The following is a 22,626-nucleotide window of genomic DNA, read 5'->3' as shown; positions in this document are numbered from 1 at the left end:
AATGGTCAAACATTAACAAGTATTGCGCTGAATTCAGATTTGTCAATAATAATATAGTAGCAATATGTTACTAGTCATTCCCGAGTTACGTAAAACTCGACGAAGTAAGAAGTCCTAGAACGTATCTCTTACGTATGTTGGGGACTTCTGTATTTTTTGGATTAACCGGGAAATCGATTATCCGGGATTTGTTTTTTTCCATCTATCTTGGAAAATCAACAGTCTACTGTATATGCTTGGCCATCCTATTCACAAATTCAGGAATATGATCAGATCTATAAAAATTTGACTGCAGAAGACCATTAATAATATTTTTAACCATTTCCCTATCGAGCAGAATGGAAGAAAAGGATTAAAATTTTATCATTTTGACACCATGCCATGCCATGGTAGCAGTTTGACAAGCATTCTGTTTGAACATACATATATGGTCCAGCCAGCCTGCTAAGTTGGGGGAGAGGGCACAGAATTCAGATTCTGATTAAAAATCTTCCGAACTTCAGGAGTTGCTGTCTGAAAAGGTAAGATTTTTGCGAGATTTTGGAATGAGACCATGTTCAATGAATGAGGAAGTTTTTTGGAGGTTTCCATCTTTTCACAGACAAGTTTGTTCTATCAGTTTAGCCATTCATGATGCATTCCATTCTGTAGGTGAAGAAGTAGAGGAGAACATGTATGAATTAATGAAATTTTTGGATATAGCGCACGCACACACACACAATACACCCAGCTCCTCTACTCTGCCACTAGCTGGCAGAATAAAGGCGGCAAGATTATAACACAATGAAACTGATCTAGATGCCTCCTACTAGAGTTACCAATAGGTTCAATCCAGTAGATACCTAGCAGCCTGCCTACAAAAACCGTTTTAGAGCTATACCCTTGAAATGTAAAGAATACTATGATTCACTTCATGAGTTGCCTCACAGAGCACAACTTTAAGCAAAAAGCAATGGTATTTAACTAAAATGTATGCCATTCCCCAAATTATGATTTCAGTGCTTGTTGATGGAGCAGTTGGCAGTTAAATGCTACAATAAGTTCACCTGACTATGCCCAGGGAAAGAAATTTCCACAATATAAGATGCTTGATGGTGTAGAAGTTTTCTAAGTTCAGTGAACTTAGGGAAAGTCTTGTGCTATGAAAGCTAAAAAAATACAATGTTACAACTAAGGTATAGACTCAATCTTTATGTAGCATTGAGCAAACTAAGTTTACCACTAAATGCATCGGTTTCATATTGCGGAGGCATTTAACCACAAATTACTTCTGTATTGCACTTCAAATAAATAAATAAAAAACACTTTTCCAAATACAAGTTATACTGTTGTTTATTTAAGATCTTATGCAATCCCTCAGACCATGCTACTTTCAGTACTTTTGACATCCCACAGAGTATATAGTAAGCACAGTAGATGAACAACCTGTGAAATGTCCTAAACTATACAAAAACTACATCAAAAAAGCTTGCATACAGTGGATATGTATCATAATGCAAGCATGTGATTGTTCTCCTTACAGTTCTACCTACTGTCTCCACTGATAAAACAGAGATCAGATACAGTGCCAAAACTACAGTAATTGGAATGAATTCGAATTATAAAAAATATACAAGTCAATGAATAACTTTTGTTAAAAACATAACTGCAGTTCTACAGAACTTCTCTCAAAGATGAAACCACAATAGGAACTAAAAATATTAATACAGCATGATGTATATTATTTTATTACTGCCGATGCAAATGTCATGCATTTCTTAAAGTAGAAGTTAATGTATGCAGTAGGTTACTATGTTACAGGAATATTAGCAAACAGCAATCACAATTTATGATTTAAAAAAATAATAAATAAAATAAAATCCAGCACTTCAACTACAATATATGGTATGTGGACAGCCTATGTGATATGCATGAAAAAAATAAAAATAATAAATAAATAAATTTAAAAGAAAAATTAATAACTAAATTTCTATTGGTCTGAATTTAATTAAATTTTGGAAGGCTTAATAAATTGTTCCAAACAAGCTAAATATAAAACTTCACGAAAATCCATTCACTGCAGTCAAGTTATAGCATTCAGATAGGTGGACAAAAAAACAATAACTGCCAGATTTTTATTGGTCCAATTTTAATGAAATTTGAGATTACCATATCTCTCTATCAGAGCTAAGTATAAAATTTTATGAAAATCCATGTACTGGGAGTTTAGTTATTACATGGAGATAGACAAAGGAATAATAATTGCTGGATTTCTAATGGCCTAATTTTAATGAAATTTGGGACAGCTCAACAAATTTTTCTAAAATGAGCCAAATATAAAATTTTATTAAATCTATCCATTATGACATGCGGACTGATAGACAGACACAGCAAAGGCAATAGGTGCATTACACATATAAGATGCCTAAAAACAGCAGTAATTGTTTGAAGGTGCAGGGGTAGAATATATGGTTTATTGTTATTAGAAAATGAATAAAACTAAAAGACACTCTTACATCATCATGCACTACACGATTAATATCAATATACATTTAATACAGGTGTATTAAGTGTAGACAGCTTTCCAATTCCTAACTACATTTCAAGGTTCTTCTGAACCCAGTCTTCAGACCCCTGAACAGATATGAGCTGCTGGCACCAGAACTGATCACCTAAAGATATAAAATAAAAATACACTATTCTACCAACAAATAAAATATATTCAAACACTGCACCAGTTTTCCATCTCAAATTTAATGATTCCAAGAGATAGGTTTGGTTCATCAGAACCTTGAAATGTAGCCAATGCTGAAGTGTAGACACATGTGGTAATTCTTCAATAAACATCTTAAAACAAATTCTCACATAGTGTTAATGGTGTTTATTTTTATTTAAACTCTAGTTTCTTTTACCAGACGTGCCCCAGCTGACAGGTTGACACATGTATGTGATCACATAGCAGATTCAAAATCTCTTCTACCTTTTAGTTATAATATATAGTTTTCTTTTAATTCATTACCCCAAACAAATTATTTACAAATGCAATCCATACCTTAAGGACTGATTCCAATGTTGCTGGCCTGAAAAGTAAAAGGGAAAAAAAGGAAACTTTATACACATTTACAGAATTGCAATTTATACTTTAACTATAAATTTAGAGTACACAGTTTCATGCTTAAATTATTAATATGATAATAAAATTTTTATATATAGGAACTCTGAAGTACTTACGGGACTTACGTAAGGGCTGTGTTCCACAGAACGCTACGTAACTCGGAATTTCTGCCATGCTTGTGCAGCACTCGCAACTCTGCTCGCTGAATTGATTGAATTAAAAAAAATATATTCACACGTTCAACGAACATGTGAATAGAATTATTTATTGTATTTATTAAATTTTTTATCTCATGCACAGGAAAAATTACAAAAAAAGAGAGGAGACAGGCATAGTATCAGTAAGTTTTACCTCTTGAGCATCGTTGCCAGAATCAATGTCTTCAGCTGATAAGTATGCCGCTACAGAGGTTGAGGGCTGTGGAGATTTAGAAGGGGTCGGCCGCTCAACCTTATGAAAAAACATTAATGGATGACTGGACGGTGGCTTTTTTCCCCTTCTTTTCATCGTAGATTTCTTTCTAGCAAGCAAGCATATCATTTCATCCCTCTGTTAACTTTTAAGAATCGTTTGCTGTCAGGATCTATCTTCTCAAACCTCGCCATTGCTGGTGCAGTTTCCCGAAATGCCATTGCCATCTCTCTGGTGATGAAGCGTCTCAGCTCCTCATTTGGTTCATCTTGAGCTTCGTCAGCATTTTCTTCTTTCACTGCCTGCAAGTCAATACATTCATTGTTAGATAATTCCTTCTCTTCCTCCTCTAATTCCTCCATGTCTTTGGCATCAACCTCCAACTGAAGTAGCTCTGCAACCTTTACAATCTTATGTGTAACCTCTTCATATGATTAGTCTTTTTCAAATCCTTCAAAGCCTTTTACATGCTGTGGGCATATTTTCTTCCATGCACCATTTAAACAACTTTTAGTAATTTCCGCCCAGGACTTATTAATGTTTAAGATGCCGTGGTAAATAGTAAGATTTCCAAAAATCTCTTAACATAAAAATTTTCTCATCACCTACTGCAGACAATGCCCGAGCAAATGTTGTGCGTAAACAGTATGCTTTTAAATTTGAAATAACACTCTGATCCATAAGTTGGATGAGTGAAGTTGTGTTTGGCGGTAGAAATATGACTCTCACGTTCAAATTGAAATCATCTAGATGCATGGAATGTCCGGGAGCATTATCTAATAGAAGCAAAATCTTGAAAGGAACGTCTTTGCCTTTACAATATTTTTCAACCTTAGGAATGAAGCAGCATTTAAACCGATTCTCAAAGAGAGATATTGTTATCCATTCTCTCTGGTTCGATCAGAAATGCACGGGTAGGGTGGCTTTATCGATGCCCTTAAATGCACGAGGATTTCCAGAATGGTACACAAGCAGTGGGTTTAATCTGTAATCTTCCATTGCATTAGCCCCAAGCAAGAGCGTTGCCCTATCTTTTGACACCTTGAAACCTGACATTGTATTTTCCTCTTTGGCAATGTATGTTCAATCCAGCATTTTTTTCCAATACAGAGCAGTCTCGTCAACGTTAAAAATTTGCTACGTTGAAAAGCTGCCTTCATCAATAAATTTTTTAAACACATCACAAAATTTCTCTGCAGCTGCAGAATTGGCACTGGCGACTTCACCGCATACTTTAACATTACAGAACCAGGCAGTGCTTAAACCTATTAAACCACCCGTTGCTTGCCACTAACTTCGGTTGGGGTTCACCATACTTATCCTTAATATCTTTATAAATATTTGTTGCTTTTGCTTTTATGGTCAGACTCAGGGGCACTCGCTTCTGAATCTGATTTTCCATCCATATTATTAACAGACCTACTTCCCTTGCAATAGATGACAAACTTTGTCCTGCTTCATACTTCTTAATCAATTTCATCTTCATTTCTAAATCAATTTTGTTTCGTTTCCTGGCACTATCACCACTTGCACTTTTCGTTGGTCGCTTTCCCTTCATCATTGTAATACGTAAATAGGAACAAAGAGAAGTTCCTGAAAATTTGTTTTTTATAAGATTGAAGATTTCAATGAAGAGGAACACTATTCACCATAATAGTGTAAAAACCCACACAACTGCAGTTCAGTATTATCACAAATGCAATAAGATCGAGTTTACTACCCGTTTAAAATTAGATGCACTAACAGAAAAGCCCAATAAACCGGAAAGTGCAAATTGTTTTATGGTCATGACCTCCAGAAAGGTGCTTTAGAAAAATATCACAAAGACGTTCAAAATTGATTCTTATAATGGAAACATATGATAACGATGAAAGGATAGTGCAATTTCCATTATAAATATGACCTCTTAGAGAGATAAATAGCTTAGTAATACAGCGAAATTTTCAACTTCCAAGGACTTAGAACAAATTTAAAAAAAAAAAAAAAAAAAAAAAAACAAACAAACAAAACAACCACCGCAATGCGTTATTGGGTTCACATTACAATATTTTCACGATACCACCATTTATTCCTACAGGATGCAAAATACGTTTCCAGGATTTTTTTTAAGTTTGCGCTGGCCAGCAAACACTTACGTAAAGTTGAATTTCCGTAAGTCGGAGAGTTCCTGTATATATATATAAACCTATTTAAAAATGAGGTGTGAACATAAAGTGATGAGGCTGATTTTATTGTGAGACATGTATACAGCAAAAGTTTATTGTAGTGAGAGTAATTTAAAGATGAAATCCTTTGTTTTTATTATTATTGTTATTTTTTTGGTTTTTTTTTTTTTTTTTTGAGTACTGGATAAAATGCATTGAAATATTTAAATATGCTCTACGTAATACAGAAGAACAGTGTTAACAATGAGCAAGCCAAACAGACCATTCTAAATTAGGACATTTCTGAATTCATATGAAAAAAATATTTCTAAATAATATGAACAAGTGAAGGAAAGGGAGGAGGACCTACCTTGAAAGATCATACACGATAATTGCTGCATCTCTGTAGATATAAAAATAAAAAGCAATAAAATAAATATATATGCTATATCAACTGGAATTATACTATTTATATTTAATACATTATCATTATGATATTCAGTAAAAATGTGTAACATAATGTTCTGTATATCTGAAATGTGGTGCAAAAAGAAAAAAATGAAGAGCCAAAATGACTTGTCTACATAAAAAGAGCTAAGTGTATAGTGATGGGGAACCAGACTTGCATGCTATATACTGCCTGCAGTCCAATTTTATTTCACACAGCCTGCAGACAGTTTCCATTTATTTTTAAAAATGAAAAATATTAAGGGGGGAAAAAAAAAATATCTTATATGAAGACATTACACAGAGTAAGAAGAGAAATCTCTGAGCCCTCTATTAAAAGAGGGCACAAATTAGTTCCAATTATGTTCAAGCTCATGTTCCAGTATTTATCAACACTGTTTTCAGTTTAGACAAGTGTGGTTCACTTTATCGAATTCATTACAGCTGCTAAAAGAGGGTTAAGTATGAAGTTACAGTATATACTATATTTAATTCATTTTAATTGCAGCTTTCACTTCAGTGCAATAACAATTGACAGTTCAATGTGTTAAAATGCAATAAATGATACACGTGCTGGCATCATTCTATGACAAAAATGTAAATATTTATTTTTGCAATGGTGAATGTGTCTCATTCTTTGAAATCACACTGAGCACAAAATAAGTACAATTGCAGTACCAAATATATATGGTACTGCAGTTTTCAGTTTTGCAAGTTTATAACTTGCCAAAAATTTAGAAAATCCAACAAATTACCAATTCAACCAAATGATATAATTAAGTCAAAGTAAATTTGATTTTATTCCTTCAGGTGAATATCATCTGAAGATGAAAAATCAAACTGGCAAATGGAAAAGGATTATGAATTTTGGCTGCTGGAATGAAAATTTCAAAACAAGATGAAATTTTATTGGAAATGGGAAAATATAAATTGGATGTGGCAGTCTTAACTGAAACAAAGAAGAAAGGGAGAGGTAAAGAAATGGCTGGAGAATATATTTTCTTTGGTCTGGTGTCAACCGACATGTAAGAGCTAAGGCCGGGGTGGCTGTGCTTATTCAAAAGAATCTCAGAAAGTTTATTGAAAAATGGAGCTTTGTTGATGAACGAATCATGACCCTTGAAATTAAAATATGTTGTTGTTATTTTGGTTTTTAGGAGCATTAGCAACTAAGGCCATATTGCTCCGGGAATATGCGGTGGTCATTCCCTGACCTTTCCGCATCCTCCATATTTGGTGGTGACGGGCTCGAACCCCGGTTTAATCAAGAAGCGTGTGCTACGCACTGCTGCTCCTTCCCACCTGGCTACGGAGGCGCCAAAAATTAAAATATATGGAAGAGAAATTACTATTACTGGGGTATATACACTCCTAATAATGAGTATCCTACAGGTATTAAGATTTCTGGGAAAACCTGAGAGAAGTAATAAAGCAATTACACAGTGCAGAGAGATAGTCATAATGGCAGATTTGAATACCAGAGTGGGACAAGCTGCAGAAAATGAAGTGGTGGGAAGACACGGAGAAAATGTAAAGAATGATAGAACTTTGCTCTCAATATAAGCTGAGAATTAGTAACACCTTCACCAAACATAGAGACATTCATAAGTTCACATGGTTCCAAAAAAAAAAAAACAAAACAAAAGGACTAAAATCAATAATTGATTATGTGATCACTAAACAACAAAGCACAATTTTTGTCTGTGATGTTAGGGCCCAAGGAGGAGCAAATTGTGGCTCTGATCACTTTTTGGTGAAGGTTATGTTGTCATTCCTATGGATGTGCCAAAAAAAAGGAAGGAGAAAAGGAAGAAAGGAATGAACAACTTGACACTAAAAGATTCAATGTGGACTCAATAAAAGATGAGTGCTAGGGGCTTGTATCAAAGAAGATTAGACCAAGAATTAGATGAAACCTATGGGGAGAGTGCAAAAGATATATATGAATACCTAAAGGAAACAGTGAAGAAAATTTCTGGAGAGGTAATAGGAAAATCTCAAAAGATGAAACAAAATGATTGGCTGAACTTGGAAATTAGGAATTAATGAAGGAGAAAAAGGAAGCATACCAAAGATGGCTAAGCTCAAAAAGTGAAGTTCATAGAAAATATATATAAAGAAAAAAATAAGGAAGTGGAAGTCATCAAACGAGGCCTGTGATAGAACATGTGCTGATGTGAACAGCAACTAGGATATACAAGATCTGCAGAGATGTGGAGAAGAGTTTAAGGAATCCTCATAAGCAAAATGCTAGATCTGGAGGAATGGGTCAATTATTATGAACAGCTACGCTACTGAATGAAGGAAGAAAGGAATTTAGAGAAACTGAAACAGAGACAGTTGTCATGGAAAAAGGATTGAACATCCAAATTAAGGAACTGGAAATAAAAATGGCAAAAAATGGAAAAGCACCAGGCCGAGGTGGAATTAACACGGAGCTGCTTAAAAATGGAGGTTGTAAAGTTAAATCTACTAACTCGATTGTTCAAAAAATTATTCAATGGCAAAGAAATACCAGACGAGATGACAATTGGATACATTACATCAATTTTCAAGAAAGGTGACAGAAGACGATGCTCCAACTACAGAGGAATTTGTTTGTTGTTTGTTTATTTGGTTTTTAGGAGCATTAGCAACTAAGGCCACATTGCTCCTGGGATATGCGGTGGTCATTCCCTGACCTTTCCGCATCCTCTGTATCTGGCGATCACGGGCTGGAACCCCGGTCTAATCAAGAAGCGTGTGCTGCTCCTGCCCACCTGGCTACGGAGGCGCCAGAGGAATTTGTGTTATGAGCTCTATTGCTAAACTATTTGGAAAAATGATAAAATCAAAACTGGAACAAGAGATTGTTATTTCTCAGGAACAGTGTGGCTTTTCGACTGGACGCTCGTGTATAGACCATTTATTCACTGTTAAGCAAATTCTGGAAAAAATGTTAGGCTACAAACCAAGATGTAGGTATGCTGTTCATAGACTTGACTTAGAGAAAGTGTATGATAATGTGCCAAGAAGTCTTCTGTGGAAGGCTATGGAAAAAAAAATGCCAATAAGACAGCCATTAATTGAAATAATCAGAAGAATCTACAAGAACAATACATGCTGTATAAAAATTGATTCAAAAATATCAAGAAAATTTAAGACTTCCAAAGGACTACTTCAAGGATGCTGTTTGTCACCTACTTTGTTTAAGCTGTACCTTGAAGTTGTTCTAAGACCATGGTCACAGAAGTGTAGTTCAATGGGTGTTCCCCTTGGTCAAAATAAATACCTTTGTAATCTACTGTTTGCAGACAATCAAGTTGTGATAGCACAGGATGATGATGATGATGTAAATTACATGGGCAGAAAGTTACTAAAAGAATATAAAACATGGGAACTGACAGTTAATTTTAATAAGACAGAGTACATGAATCGAAGTGAGGATGTTCTGGATTTAGATGGAACACAGGTGAAAACTGTACAGCAATTTAAATACCTGGGTGCAATTATTCAGGCTGATGGATCATCTGTGCAGGATGGAGAGAAGACTGAGTGAAGGTAGAAAGGTCATAGAAATGCTCAATTCTGTGTTATGGAATAAAAATATTAACAAAACTAAACATCAAATATATAATGCAATATTATAAAGCATTTTATTATATGAAAAACTTGGACTTGGATGTGAAACTTGGACCTTAACTGAAAGACATAAAAAATAAACTACTGGCCGTTGAGATGGATTTTTGGCAAAGATCGGCAAGAAAGTCTAGGACTGAAAAAGATAGAAATGATGTGATAAGGAATACAATGAATGTCCAAAAAACGATCATTGATAAAACAGAGAAGTTATAACTGATACTTAACACACTTTATGCATTATATTTACACCAAATGAATGAAATTTCCCTACAATTTGATAAAACAGAGAAGTTATAACTGATACTCAACACACTTTATGCATTATATTTACACCAAATGAATGAAATTTCCCTACAATTTTCCACATTCAGCTTTATTTCTCTTCTCATAAATATTGATAAAATTAATGCCTTGATCTAATCTTCTGGAACATGTTCTTCAGAAAATGAGCTCTGGATAAGTTTCACCCACACTTGCTTCCTTTTCAACTTGAATATTTTCTGTGGTCTTTTCTTCCTCACTAATAGAGATAGTTTCCCCATTCCAAGCTTTTGCTCTTCTTTAGCGACATCTTCAACTCCTTTATTTAGCAAATCAAAATATTTACCTTATATTTCTAAAATATACTCTGTTTTAATTTGTCCCGTCAGTTTTTATTATCTTGCTTTTCCCCCCACTCACACCATTATGAGATTTTCAAATGAATGCTCAAATGTTTCCACCTTTCTGATACTGAATCCAAGATTTTTTTTCCTTGAAGCTTTTTCATACATATCTTAGCCCTCTCACCCCTTTCTTTATATTCAAATAAGAATTTATTAGATTTATTTACGAAAAATTAATAACTTTTTTTCCCCTCTAATGTTAATGTTGGGTCCAGTATGACATGCTGCATTTCCCCTCTTCACAGACCTCCCCACATTTTGCTTTTGCAGATTCCATTAAGGTTCTCTTAAACTTTTCTTATTCTTCATCTCTAAAGTTATATTAGCATCAAACACCATTTAATCTTTGAGCAATAAAGTTTTCTATATTTAATGGCAGTTGGCAAAACTAAGAGCTCTGATTTTGTACATTTAACACTTTCCCTTATTTTTGACATAATTAATTAGTTGTGTAAGATTGTTTTCTATAATGATATAGTCAATTATGGATTCCTTTTTACTGTTATGCTCCCTCCATGAAAATTATGAAAAACATTCTTAAGAATATAATTTGTGTATGTGTGAAGACATTGAAAAACACATTACTGATTTATACATATATACTTACGAGTATCTATAATAAACATGGGTCAGGTAGCCAAATCGCTCATGCCCAGCAATGTCCCTATAATAAAATAAAAAATATTATTTGTTTTTCTGTATAGAAAAATCATGTGAACAAAATGATCTTAATAGCATGCAGACAAATCTTTATAGTAATTAGTAGTAGTCATAAAACACTAAAGTGGTTTATGACTACTACTAATTACTACAATGATTTTCAATTTTTTGATTTTCAATGATTTTTAATTATTCCTGAAGTTCAGCATTATTTTTTTTAAAGGTATATTGAAATCTTGAGATTGAGTGATGTCTTTCAATAATACTAAGTTGTATATACAATACCAGAGCCCTTAACTGGAAAGCTTGGGACCAGAGGCTTTCTGGATTTTGGGTCCATAGCAAGAGAAATTAGAACACATGCAAATAAATAATTAATCTTATATTACGATTTTTATTAATCTTTTATATTTTTCACACCTGTGTTACAGCCTGAAATTTCACGTGGTATAAGTGGTTTAATATAATAATTACCTAGTTTTTGTAATTTCTAATATGAATATGTGATGATCTAAACAAGCATTTTTATTGTGAGTAACTTCATTTTGGTATGTGTGCACATTAATTTTCATATTTCAAGATGCACTTATTGCTTCCACTTAGTCCTGTGGAGAGAGATGCATGCTCTCTCTCTCCACAGGACTAAGTGGAAGCAATAAGTGCATATCATTTTATTGCCGGCAAAAGTGCGTAAACTTTCTGCGTTAGCTATGGAATGAATGCTTGTATTTTTCTCTTATTTTCACCACTGAATATTAATATACAGATTAATTAAACATAACACTTTGTAATACAATTATAATTTCAAATAGCCACTTATTGTGCAAATTGTTTTTAATGTTTTATGGTTGTGACCTCTAGAAATGTGCTTTAGAATATCACAGATGATTCAAAATTGATTCTTATAACTGAAGATGTAATTCTAATAAACAATGAAAGTGTAGTGCATTTGATTCTCTAAAGGGGCTGATTTTAGTAACCAGTGATCGCTATAAATGGCACTTACTGACTGTATTTTGAAAACTGTCTGTTTATTGCTCAGAAGTTATTTTTTGGGTCCATGGATAATTTACATTACTGTGCTAATTTTCTGTAATTCTTTGTATTGCCACAAGTTTCCGAGTCCATAGCTGTAAAATGCTATGGTCATTCAATGTTATATGTGGAAAATATATCCAACCAGTTACTGTACCATTTCTTGCTTATTAAAAAAAATATAGATTTTATACATCACCCATTATTGCCTTTGGCTACCAGGTTCCCTACTTCCTGAATGGAAGTACGGAACCTGGTGGCCAGAGGCAATAATGGGTGATGCATAAAATCAAATGGTTGATGTATAAAAAATCTGATGATTGATGTATAAATTCTAATAAAATCTAAAAATGGTTCCCTATTTCCCTTCAGAAAGTAGGGAATCTGGTGGTCAGAGACAATAATAGGAGCAATAATCAGACAGTTGTGCCAAGATTTGTATTAAACATACAAAGTAACAATATTTATTGCTACTTTGGAGTCCTGTGGAGAGAGATGCATGTCTCTCTCCACAGGACTGATAAGTGGAAGCGACAAGTGCATATAATTTTATTGCCGGCAAAAGTGCGTAAACTTTCTGCATTAGCTATGGAATGAATATGCTTGTATTTTTCTCTTATTTTCACCACTGAAAGCAAAAGATAAATTTATTTTTTAATTTTCATGAAACAAAGATAATACATTTTATTATTACAATAGTGTCAGTTATCCAGAATAATCAATGTCAGACCTCTTCTGGATAGCAAAATTTCCTGGATAATCGAACGTAAGGTATAATTAAATAAATTGTTATAATGCATTAAGGTAAAAGAAAAAGATTTTAAATAGCATGAAAAAAAAAAAAAAAAACGAATTTATTTAATTAAAAAAAATAATAACTTATACATAAGAATTTGCACATTTACATATGTATATTCAGATAGGTATTTTACTGCAAAATTTATGGGAAAAAAAAAAATTAAAGTAAATTTTTAAAATAAAGTTTGGTTTTTTGTTTCATTTGTTGTGATTTTTTTTTTTTTTTGCTGTAAAATCTCTCAAGTTCCTTAATTATATCGTATTCTTCCTGGTTTTCTGCCCATTTCAGTGGTTTCTTTTCATTGACAATTTACCATAAAAAAAACTGAGAAAAATAAATCACAGTTTCAGTCCAATATTATTCTTATTGAATCTGGAGCTAAACTAAACATAATATGAAATGAAGAGAACAAAATATGTCATGGAAAATTAGGTTCACAGAAGCGAATGACTAAACTATCACTCATGGTTTCCGAAAAAAACCATCAGTCCTAATGGAAAGAGCAATTGCACAACAGCATGACATTATATAGACTACTGCTTGCTATGCACTAATCTTATTGTTCTATCAATCATCTAAACTGGCAGCAAAAATAAGAATTTCCTCCTTTTTACTCACTACCTGTTCAAGGAATTTGTCATAACCAAAAGACTATCCACAAATAACTCTGAATGATCATTCAGTATGTATGTATATATATCTATTATGTTTTTCCAATTGGTTTCAACTGGAAAAAAATCACATTATTATTTTAGCTTATTGTTTAATGTTAAACTATCGTTTAAAGAACCTAAAATTGTTTTTTTAAGAGATGTTTAAAAGTATCAATGGTTGATCTGCATGTTGCTTTGTCCACAACAAACAACATTCTGATCCATATAATGGCATTTAGTAATGCAATAATAATCTGATTCTTCACATTGAAGGATGTGAAGAATCAGATTTATTTATTCAACAAGTTATTGATAGCTATCTGATTGCAGTATTAAAGGAAACATAAATAGACTGGATGGGAAAAAGAAGAGCGTGCTCACCACAACTGAACTGCCACACGTGTATCATCTTTGTTGAGATACTTCACTACAAAATCAACTCCAATTGTTAGCTTATAGTTCTGGCTAAACACACCTAAATATCAAAAATAAATTGTCTACATATAGTATACATTAATATATATAAATTATATATTAAAAATAAGGTGAATACTATTTAAAACCCAATTTCCATAAAATTTCTACCTCTCTATGAAATGCTACCCAAAGTTTCAATTTTTGTGTGTATCAACATAAATGATGAAACAACTTCAAAATTTTCTAGAGAATGTATAGTGAGAAACTGCATACACCTAAATTTTGTTTCATTATGCTCTCTTTTCATTGTTCCTTTTTTTGTTGGGTGCTTCAGTGGTTGGATGTAAAATAATCATCCAACAAGTAGAAGGAATTTATTTTATAGAAATGGTATTAATTTGAACAAAGGTGGTGCAAGGATTTTTGCCAGTACCATTGAAGATACCTTAAGGGTTCAGGAAAACTGCTAGTTTCTCTAAATCCTTAAGCTAGTGGGGGAGGGGAAGAAGGGCAATATATATCCACATTTATCTGATGATATGGGTCAAAGTAATGCTTGCACCCATTTCAAGGATTCTTTGTTGCCACAACAGCCAACACTGGCAAGATGTTCTTGAGGGTAGCAACATTTCAAATAAGCAGGATGAGAAAGATAGGGGAAACAAGCCTAAATAACTTCAAGGGGTGTGTCAGAATAGCAGACTATAGCATTAGCATGATGCTAAAAAAAAATTAAACCCCTTCCCATTTCACTGATCCATTCATTCCAAATGTTTGTCTAGTTCTACCTTGAATTTATTTAAACTATCAACTTCCACAACGACAGATGGAAGTTTGTTCCAGCAATCAACTACCCGCTGGCTAAAGGCAAACTTCTGCACATCTATTCTACAACTGTCTTTCCTCAGTTTGAATCTATGTCCCCTCAGGTTAGTAATGCCGACCGGGCTAGCCGAGTGGGTAAAGTACCTGCCCGGCAACCCAAAGGTCGCGGGTTCGATTCCCGCCTCGGGCTTGGATCAAAAGTACTGCAAAAACCTTGGGAGGTGCAATATGGCCACAGAAGCCGATGCGCCAACAACTACCAAATCAAAAAAAAAAATCAGGTTAGTAATCTGAGCAAGAGGAAGAATCCCCTCAGCATTAAGCCTGCTCAAGCCATTCAAGGCCTTATACACCAAAATCAGATCGCCTCGCAGGTGCCTAGTCTCCAAAAGCTGCAATTTGTAGAACTTACACCTTTCTTCATAAGAGCACCCCCCCCTGTTCCCTTCACCAGTCTTGTTGCCCTTCTCTGTACTCATTCTAGCAACTCTACATCCTTCCTAAAATGAGGTTTCCAGGCCAGTACGCAGTACTCAAGGTGTGGCCTGACCATTGCCTTATACAAGGGGATAATCACCTCCTTATCCCTGCTCGCAAAATTCCTGTCTATCACTGACAAGACCCCATGACCTACTCTGGCAGCCTGTCTGCACTGCTCAGACTTCATATCTGATTGCACAATTACCCCAAGGTCTCTTTCATTCTCTACTACTCTGAGTGTAATACCACACAGTTGGTACATTTCTCTGGGGTTACTGATCTGTTGTACTTTGCATTTGTCAATGTTAAACTTCAGTTGCCACTTCTCAGCCCATCTACCCAACTTTTCCAGATCCTGTTGCAGTGGTATGCTGTCCTTACTGTTATTAACAACCCTGCCAACCTTTGTATCATCTGCAAACTTTGACATTAAGCTTGATATACTTTCATCAATATCACTGATAAATATACAAAACAACAATGAGCACAACACCAAACCCTGAGGGACACTACTAATAACATTAGTCCACGTAGAGCAGTACCCATTGACCACTACTATGTCTTCTCCCACTCAACCATCCTTTTATCCATTGTAGCAACTTGCCCTTAATGCCATACTGCTCCAATCTGTATAGTAGTCTTCCATGTGCAACAATATCAAAAGCGTTCCTGAAATCCAAGTATATGATATCAAAATTATTTTTTTTGCATCCAATCAAAGTTCTTTTGTGACCACATCATAGTATCCAATCAAATTGGATAGAAGAATAGTTAGTCTCAACTGTGTCTACAGTAATGCCAAGAGTATTGTCAATAAAATAAATGAATTTGAACTACTGGTTAGGACTAATGCTGATGTAATGGGGCTAACAGAAATGTGGTGCCACCAAGTTCTTGTTGTTGTTATTTGGTTTTTAGGAGCATCAGCAACTAAGGCCATATTGCTCTGGGGATATGCGGTAGTCATTCCCTGACCTTTCCGCATCCTCCATATTTGGTGGTCACGGGCTCGAACCCTGGTCTAATCAAGAAGCGTGCGCTACACACTGCTGCTCCTGCCCACCTGGCTACGGAGGCGCCAAAATTACAGATGACTATTAGGAAAACCTTGAGCATAAAGGCAAGTAAGGCTCCTTGAACCAATGGCATATACCCAGTAATTTTGAGGGATGCTGCCATGGAGTGCATTGACCCTTTGATGTTAATTATGAGGGCATCTTTGAACTCGGAAGAGATTCATTTGGACTGGAGGAGTGCCAATGTATTGCTAGTACATAAAGGTGGTTTGAAGAGGTTTTGAAGCTGGTAACTACAGACCGGTTAAGTCTGACTTCAGTGGTAGGAAAAATTGTAGAGGCATGATTGAGAGTGCAATCCAGGGCATTTAGATAAATATGACATTGTGAATAGCACACAACATGGTTTTGTTAAGGGAAAATGATGTTTAACTAACTTAGTAGACTATTTTGACACAGTTACCCATAAGCTGGATGTAGGGAACAATTTCGACAGTTTATTTGGATTTTAGCAAGGCATTTGACTCAGTTCCTTATGAAAGGTTAAGCTGGAACATGTTGGGATTAATGGAAAAATTCTAAGGTGGCTTGCTGGGTGACTGAAGGACAGGAGGCAGAGGGTTGTGATTAATGGATATTCTTCAGATTAGTGTAAAGTTAGAAGTGGAGTCCCCCAAGGATCAGTTCTTGGACCATTGCTGTTTCTGATTTTCATAAACAACATCAACAATGGAATAGAAAGCTTGATGTCAAAATTTGCAGACTTAAAAGATTGGTAGAGTAGTTAATGATCAGTACCAAGCAGTGCTCCTTCAGTATGAATTGAACAGGCTGCAAGAATAGTCAGCAAACTGGCAGCTGTGTTTTAATACAGCAAAATGCAAGGTCTTACACTTGGGGAATAGCAACCCCAAAAGAAATTACACACTTGGTGGAGTTAAATTAAAAACAGTAGAGGAAGAAAGGGATCTGGAAGTTACAATATGGGCAGATATGAGGTTTTCCGAACAGTGTAAACAGGCGGCCAGAAAAGTCCATGGTGTCGTATCAATGCTTTATCAAAGGTTATCCCAGTGGTTTTCAACTGGGGTGCTGCAACAACATTCCAGGAGTGACACATAATTTGGGTTTAAGTTACTTAAACCCAAATTATATATATTTTTTAAATTTATATGTTTACTTAGTACCTCTATATAAAGAATAAAATTATTATATACTATATATATATAATTTGTATTATGAAATGTAATTTTTCTAACTATATTATTGTAATAACTATCATATAACATATATTTTTTAAAAGTAGGGGTGCCACAAAATAAAATAAATTACTTAGGGGTGCTATTATTAAAAAAAGGTTGAAAACCACTGGGTTATCCTGTAGAGATATGGAAGTCATAGTCCCACTGTGTTTAAGTATAGAGACTGCATCTGAAAAAAGACATTGAGCTTCTTGAGAGGGTCCAAAGATAGGCAACTCGCATGGTGCGATCAGCAAACAGGCGACCTTATGAGAAAACACGCTGATTATGTGGGCTGCAGAGCTTTGTAACCGGGCACCTCAGATGTGACCTGATTGAGGTTCATAAGGCTCTGAGAGGGGTTAAATGAATGAAGGCAGAATTTTCACTGTTATAGAGAATTCCAGGACTCAGGAGCATAAATTTAAATTACAGGACTGAGGAATTCTTTTAGCCAGCAAGTCATTGATTGTTGGAACAAGTTGTCCTCGCAGGTAGTTGGGGCTGACAGTTTGATTAAATTCCAAGTTCAATTGAATAGTTATCTATATAGCTATTACTAATCAGAAATATAAAATCTAATGGGTTGTGTTAAGAAAAGTGTGATGGAATAGACCAACAACAAAGACTAGTTACTGACATACTACTACTACTTCCAGAGAAGGTAAACAGGAACCAAACTGCTGTAGAAGTGTGGGGTGGGCATAAGTAGAAAATTATCAATGCATGCACACATTGCCCCTAGAATCTTGATGGACATTCAGTAGACACCATTATGCTGAAAAGTAGCATCACAAATAACATTTATTTCCACCTATCAAGAAATTCTATGCAACTTAAGTAGATGTTAATTGGTATCCCTGAGGGATATCAAGTGGGTGAACAACTTTGTCATATTAGTGTCAGAAATGCAAAGAATATAGAATTTTGAAGATTACTATTCCAAAAATGCTTGAACTATAACCTTGGATAGGGTTGCACTTACCCTTTTAGACATTAATATGTAATTTTTTTTTGTAGGTTAAGGTCACAAACTCCTAGTATTCATATATGCCATTATATTAGTTGTAATCAGTTTTCCCAAAGATATAAGAGTCTGGTAAAAGTATGAGTGATAATGAATTATACAGTTGAACTGGTAATTTAACTGAATAAAATATTCTAGACAAGAGTTATCAAAAATAAAAATTTTAAATGGATAATGAATTTGTAGTGTGGGTGCTAGAATGTATGTAAGTAAGAAAGGAAAGTAATTTTTTTGCGCGTGTGTGTGTGAGAGAGAGAGAGAGAGAGAGAGAGAGAGAGAGAGATTAAAAGTTTATGGTTTAGCCGAATGGATCTGGATCATTGCTTGCTTCACTCTGCTCCACCCTCTGAATCATGAACTTGGCGAAGGTAAAGAAAGCCTGCACAAGAACAACGAGAAATGTTGGATAACTTACACGGAAAATTAGTTTGCCAATACGGCACTCTAGTGCTGCTCACCCAGTAAACAGACAGTAGATGTTATCGGTCTGGAGCAAAGTTGAGAAAGATATACTGATTGACACGTAGACGTGGCAAACGATGTGCTGATTGGTGTGCAAACACAACACACGATAACATCGGTTTAGTATCACTGTAGCAGCACTAATGGTAATGTGTCGTAATTGTACATGCCCTAACATTTACTGTAATGGTGAAAAAAGGTCAGGTTACCTCAACTTGAATCCCACGGGAGCTTGAACCCCTCCCAAAGTGGTTCAAGGTAAAAAAAAAGGTAACCTAACCTTTTTTTCTTTAGAATCAGTCATATTTTTATTTTCTTGTTCAATAATATGCCCTAACGGTGAAAAAAGGTCAGGTTACCTCCACTTGAATCCCATGGGAGCTTGAACCTCTCCCAAAATGGAGGGGGTAACCTAACCTTTTTTTCTTTAGAATCATGAGTGGACTAGCACATAAATTGTTTATTAATAAAATATTAATTTTTTATTACTGTACTTTTATTTTTAAAGACACTCATGCGGAAATTTCTTCCGGGTTAAAAGATTCATCGCTACTATTACCTGTTCACCGTTCATTACAAAACTATTATGCACCGTTCTTTACTGGAAATACACATCATAATGCTAACCAATGACTACACAGTAGCTTGTCTTCTGTCGCGCCCACCACCAATCATTTCATCGTTTTCCACGCCTACCTGTCGGTCAATATATCCTCCAGACCAAGCAGTGCTAGAGTGCCATATCGGGAAGCTAATTTTCCACGTAAGTTATCCGGCGTTTCTCGTCGTTCTCGTGCAGGCTTTCTTTACCCAAGCCCTGAACTTATAGGAGTCAGAGGCCCAAATGGAGCAGGTAACCTTTACAAGGTGTTTTCTTTTGAATCCATATAAGAAGGGGCAAACTAAAGGTGACATAATACAGTAACCAATACAATAAGGTGACTACAGCATAGCTGCCAACTGTTGACTCATAAAAACTGGAGTTTTTCTAGGTTCTATCAACAATGCAAGTTGAGTTGAAAATGTGTAATTTATTTTTTTGAAAATAAAAAGACCGAGTGACTATGGTACCAACTCTAGCACAATGGCAAGACAGAGAATGGGTCAAATTGAATTAAAAAAAAAAAATTCTTTGTCATAAATCTAGTCATACAGCTGGTAGCTACACTGCAGCTTAGCAGTACACAACACTTCAGGTACTTGAATCCAGTTGTTGCAGAACAATCAGACTGCTGATCTGCAAATACAACTCACATATATGACTCCATAAAATTTTTAGACTTCAAAGTGATGAAAGAATATTTATAACCAATCTCAAGGGCCAGTTATTGCAGCTGATCATGTTCTCAGATCATAATAGAATTTTTTTTCATTTTTTAAAAAGTTAAATAAAAGTTATTTTATATAAAGCTAATTATTAACCTTATCTCTATAAATAAATAACTATATAATATCGGTGTAAATACACCATAGTTAACCCATATATTTGAGCTACGATTGTAGCGTAGAAGGCATCGTTTTAAATGTATCTCATAATGTGGTTGCCTTCACAACAAGATAGCTACTATTGAATTACTTCAAATAAATAACGCTTCTCTAGTAGAGAAGGCTACTGTTATTTATTTTCAGCGGTACCACCACCCAGACGATCGTTTCGAAGCTTTTTGGCTTCGTCATCAGTGAGCGGGTAGGTACCCAGGTAATACAACAAGCCATCTCAGTTGCGAAGTTATATCCACATTATGAGAAGTTATATCCACATTCTCTCATAACGTGGATATAACTTCGCAACTGAGATGGCTTGTTGTATTACCTGGGTACCTACCCGCTCACTGATGACGAAGCCAAAAAGCTTCGAAACGATCGTCTGGGTGGTGGTACCGCTGAAAATAAATAACAGTAGCCTTCTCTACTAGAGAAGCGTTATTTATTTGAAGTAATTCAATAGTAGCTATCTTGTTGTGAAGGCAACCACATTATGAGATACATTTAAAACGATGCCTTCTACGCTACAATCGTAGCTCAAATATATGGGTTAACTATGGTGTATTTACACCGATATTATATAGTTAATTATCAAAACCCATAAGGATTATGCCTAGTGCATTTAATTTTCCAAATACATTACCACCACACCCTTCTGGCATCTCTCATAATGTGGATATAACTTCGCAACTGAGATGGCTTGTTGTATTACCTGGGTACCTACCCGCTCACTGATGACGAAGCCAAAAAGCTTCGAAACGATCGTCTGGGTGGTGGTACCGCTGAAAATAAATAACAGTAGCCTTCTCTACTAGAGAAGCGTTATTTATTTGAAGTAATTCAATAGTAGCTATCTTGTTGTGAAGGCAACCACATTATGAGATACATTTAAAACGATGCCTTCTACGCTACAATCGTAGCTCAAATATATGGGTTAACTATGGTGTATTTACACCGATATTATATAGTTAATTATCAAAACCCATAAGGATTATGCCTAGTGCATTTAATTTTCCAAATAAATAAATAAATAAAAACAGAGAGAGAGAGAGTTCATATTTGCAGAAAAAAAAAATGTTACCTTTAGTATAGCGACGAATAATTGCAGTCTTCCCTAGAAAACAAATAAAAATGTTTTAAATGTAACTTTAAAGTTCTTTAGGTGCAAAGATAAATTTTTTAAAAATTGATTTTAAAAATACAGCTTCTTTATATAAGATTTATAGGCATTTGTGGTTAACTCATGAACACCTCCTCAAAGATGCATAATCATTTTAAAACATACGTGTTTATATTCATTTAAAGGATTCCACCATAGAAATAAAAGTATGTTGATGTTAATAATAATTTTAATTTTATTTGAAAATTTTCACCATTCATAGATTTCTACCATTCAATGCATAATAGTAATGTGACACTAGAAGTCAATTTCCATCCCCATTTCTTCTTCAAATTCTAAAAGTGCAGTTTATGAGAAACTGCCATGTATACAAATCATCTTAAGATGACTGCAAGTACTGTATTTCCCCATGTATAAGACGCACCCTTTTTCGAAAAATTTGGTCTAGAAACTGGGTGCGTCTTATACAGTGGTTGTAGATTTTTTTACTTGCATTTCCCGTTTGTCTTTGCACTCATTGTTTCACACTTGTTACCGGTATATTAGGTTATGTTTTGCCACGTTCTGCCCAGAAATGGCTCAGAAAAGATTTTCGTACAGTGCTGAATTCAAGTTAAAAGTGATCCAGTTTGCAAAAGTGAATGGAAAATCGTGGTGCTGAACGTAAGTTTGGTCCTCCTCCAACTGAGAAAACAATCCGAGACTGGCTACGGGAAGAAGAAACCCTACTGAAAATGCCACGGCAGAAGAAGGCCATGAGAGGCAAGTCAGCAAAATGGCCTGATTTAGATGGAATTGAAGATATGGATTGAAGAGCAAAGGGCAATTGGAACTCCTGTGTCCACAAAGATGGTTCAGCAATGAGGCAAAAAGAATTGCTGATGAAAAAGAAGTTACTGATTTAAAAGGAGGACACAATTGGTGCTTCAGGTTCATGAAACGGAATGGACTAAGCGTGCATACATGCACCAGACTTGCCCAAAAGATGCCTGAAAGCTATAAGCAGGTCCTTGAATTTCATTGT

At 34.9% G+C, this 22,626-nt stretch overlaps 1 protein-coding gene across 1 annotated transcript in view; it reads right to left on the bottom strand.

The window, feature by feature from the left end:
- Positions 1-22,626, bottom strand: part of LOC150081924 (ras-related protein Rab-38-like) — a 154,313-nt gene that overhangs the window by 114,560 nt on the left and 17,127 nt on the right. The window contains exons 3-7 of the mRNA XM_090380367.1: positions 21,564-21,596; positions 13,911-14,004; positions 10,990-11,046; positions 6,020-6,052; positions 3,032-3,059 (exon numbers count right to left, since the gene is read on the bottom strand). Of these exons, the coding sequence (XP_090236493.1) occupies positions 3,032-3,059; positions 6,020-6,052; positions 10,990-11,046; positions 13,911-14,004; positions 21,564-21,596 (245 nt within the window). The remainder of the gene's footprint in view (positions 1-3,031; positions 3,060-6,019; positions 6,053-10,989; positions 11,047-13,910; positions 14,005-21,563; positions 21,597-22,626) is intronic.

This window comes from Mastigoproctus giganteus, chromosome 8 (genome assembly GCF_048544385.1).
Source record: "Mastigoproctus giganteus isolate SK-2022 chromosome 8, ASM4854438v1, whole genome shotgun sequence".
NCBI classification, from domain to species: Eukaryota; Metazoa; Arthropoda; class Arachnida; order Uropygi; family Thelyphonidae; genus Mastigoproctus; species Mastigoproctus giganteus.
This window is presented reverse-complemented; position numbering and strand designations above follow the sequence as displayed.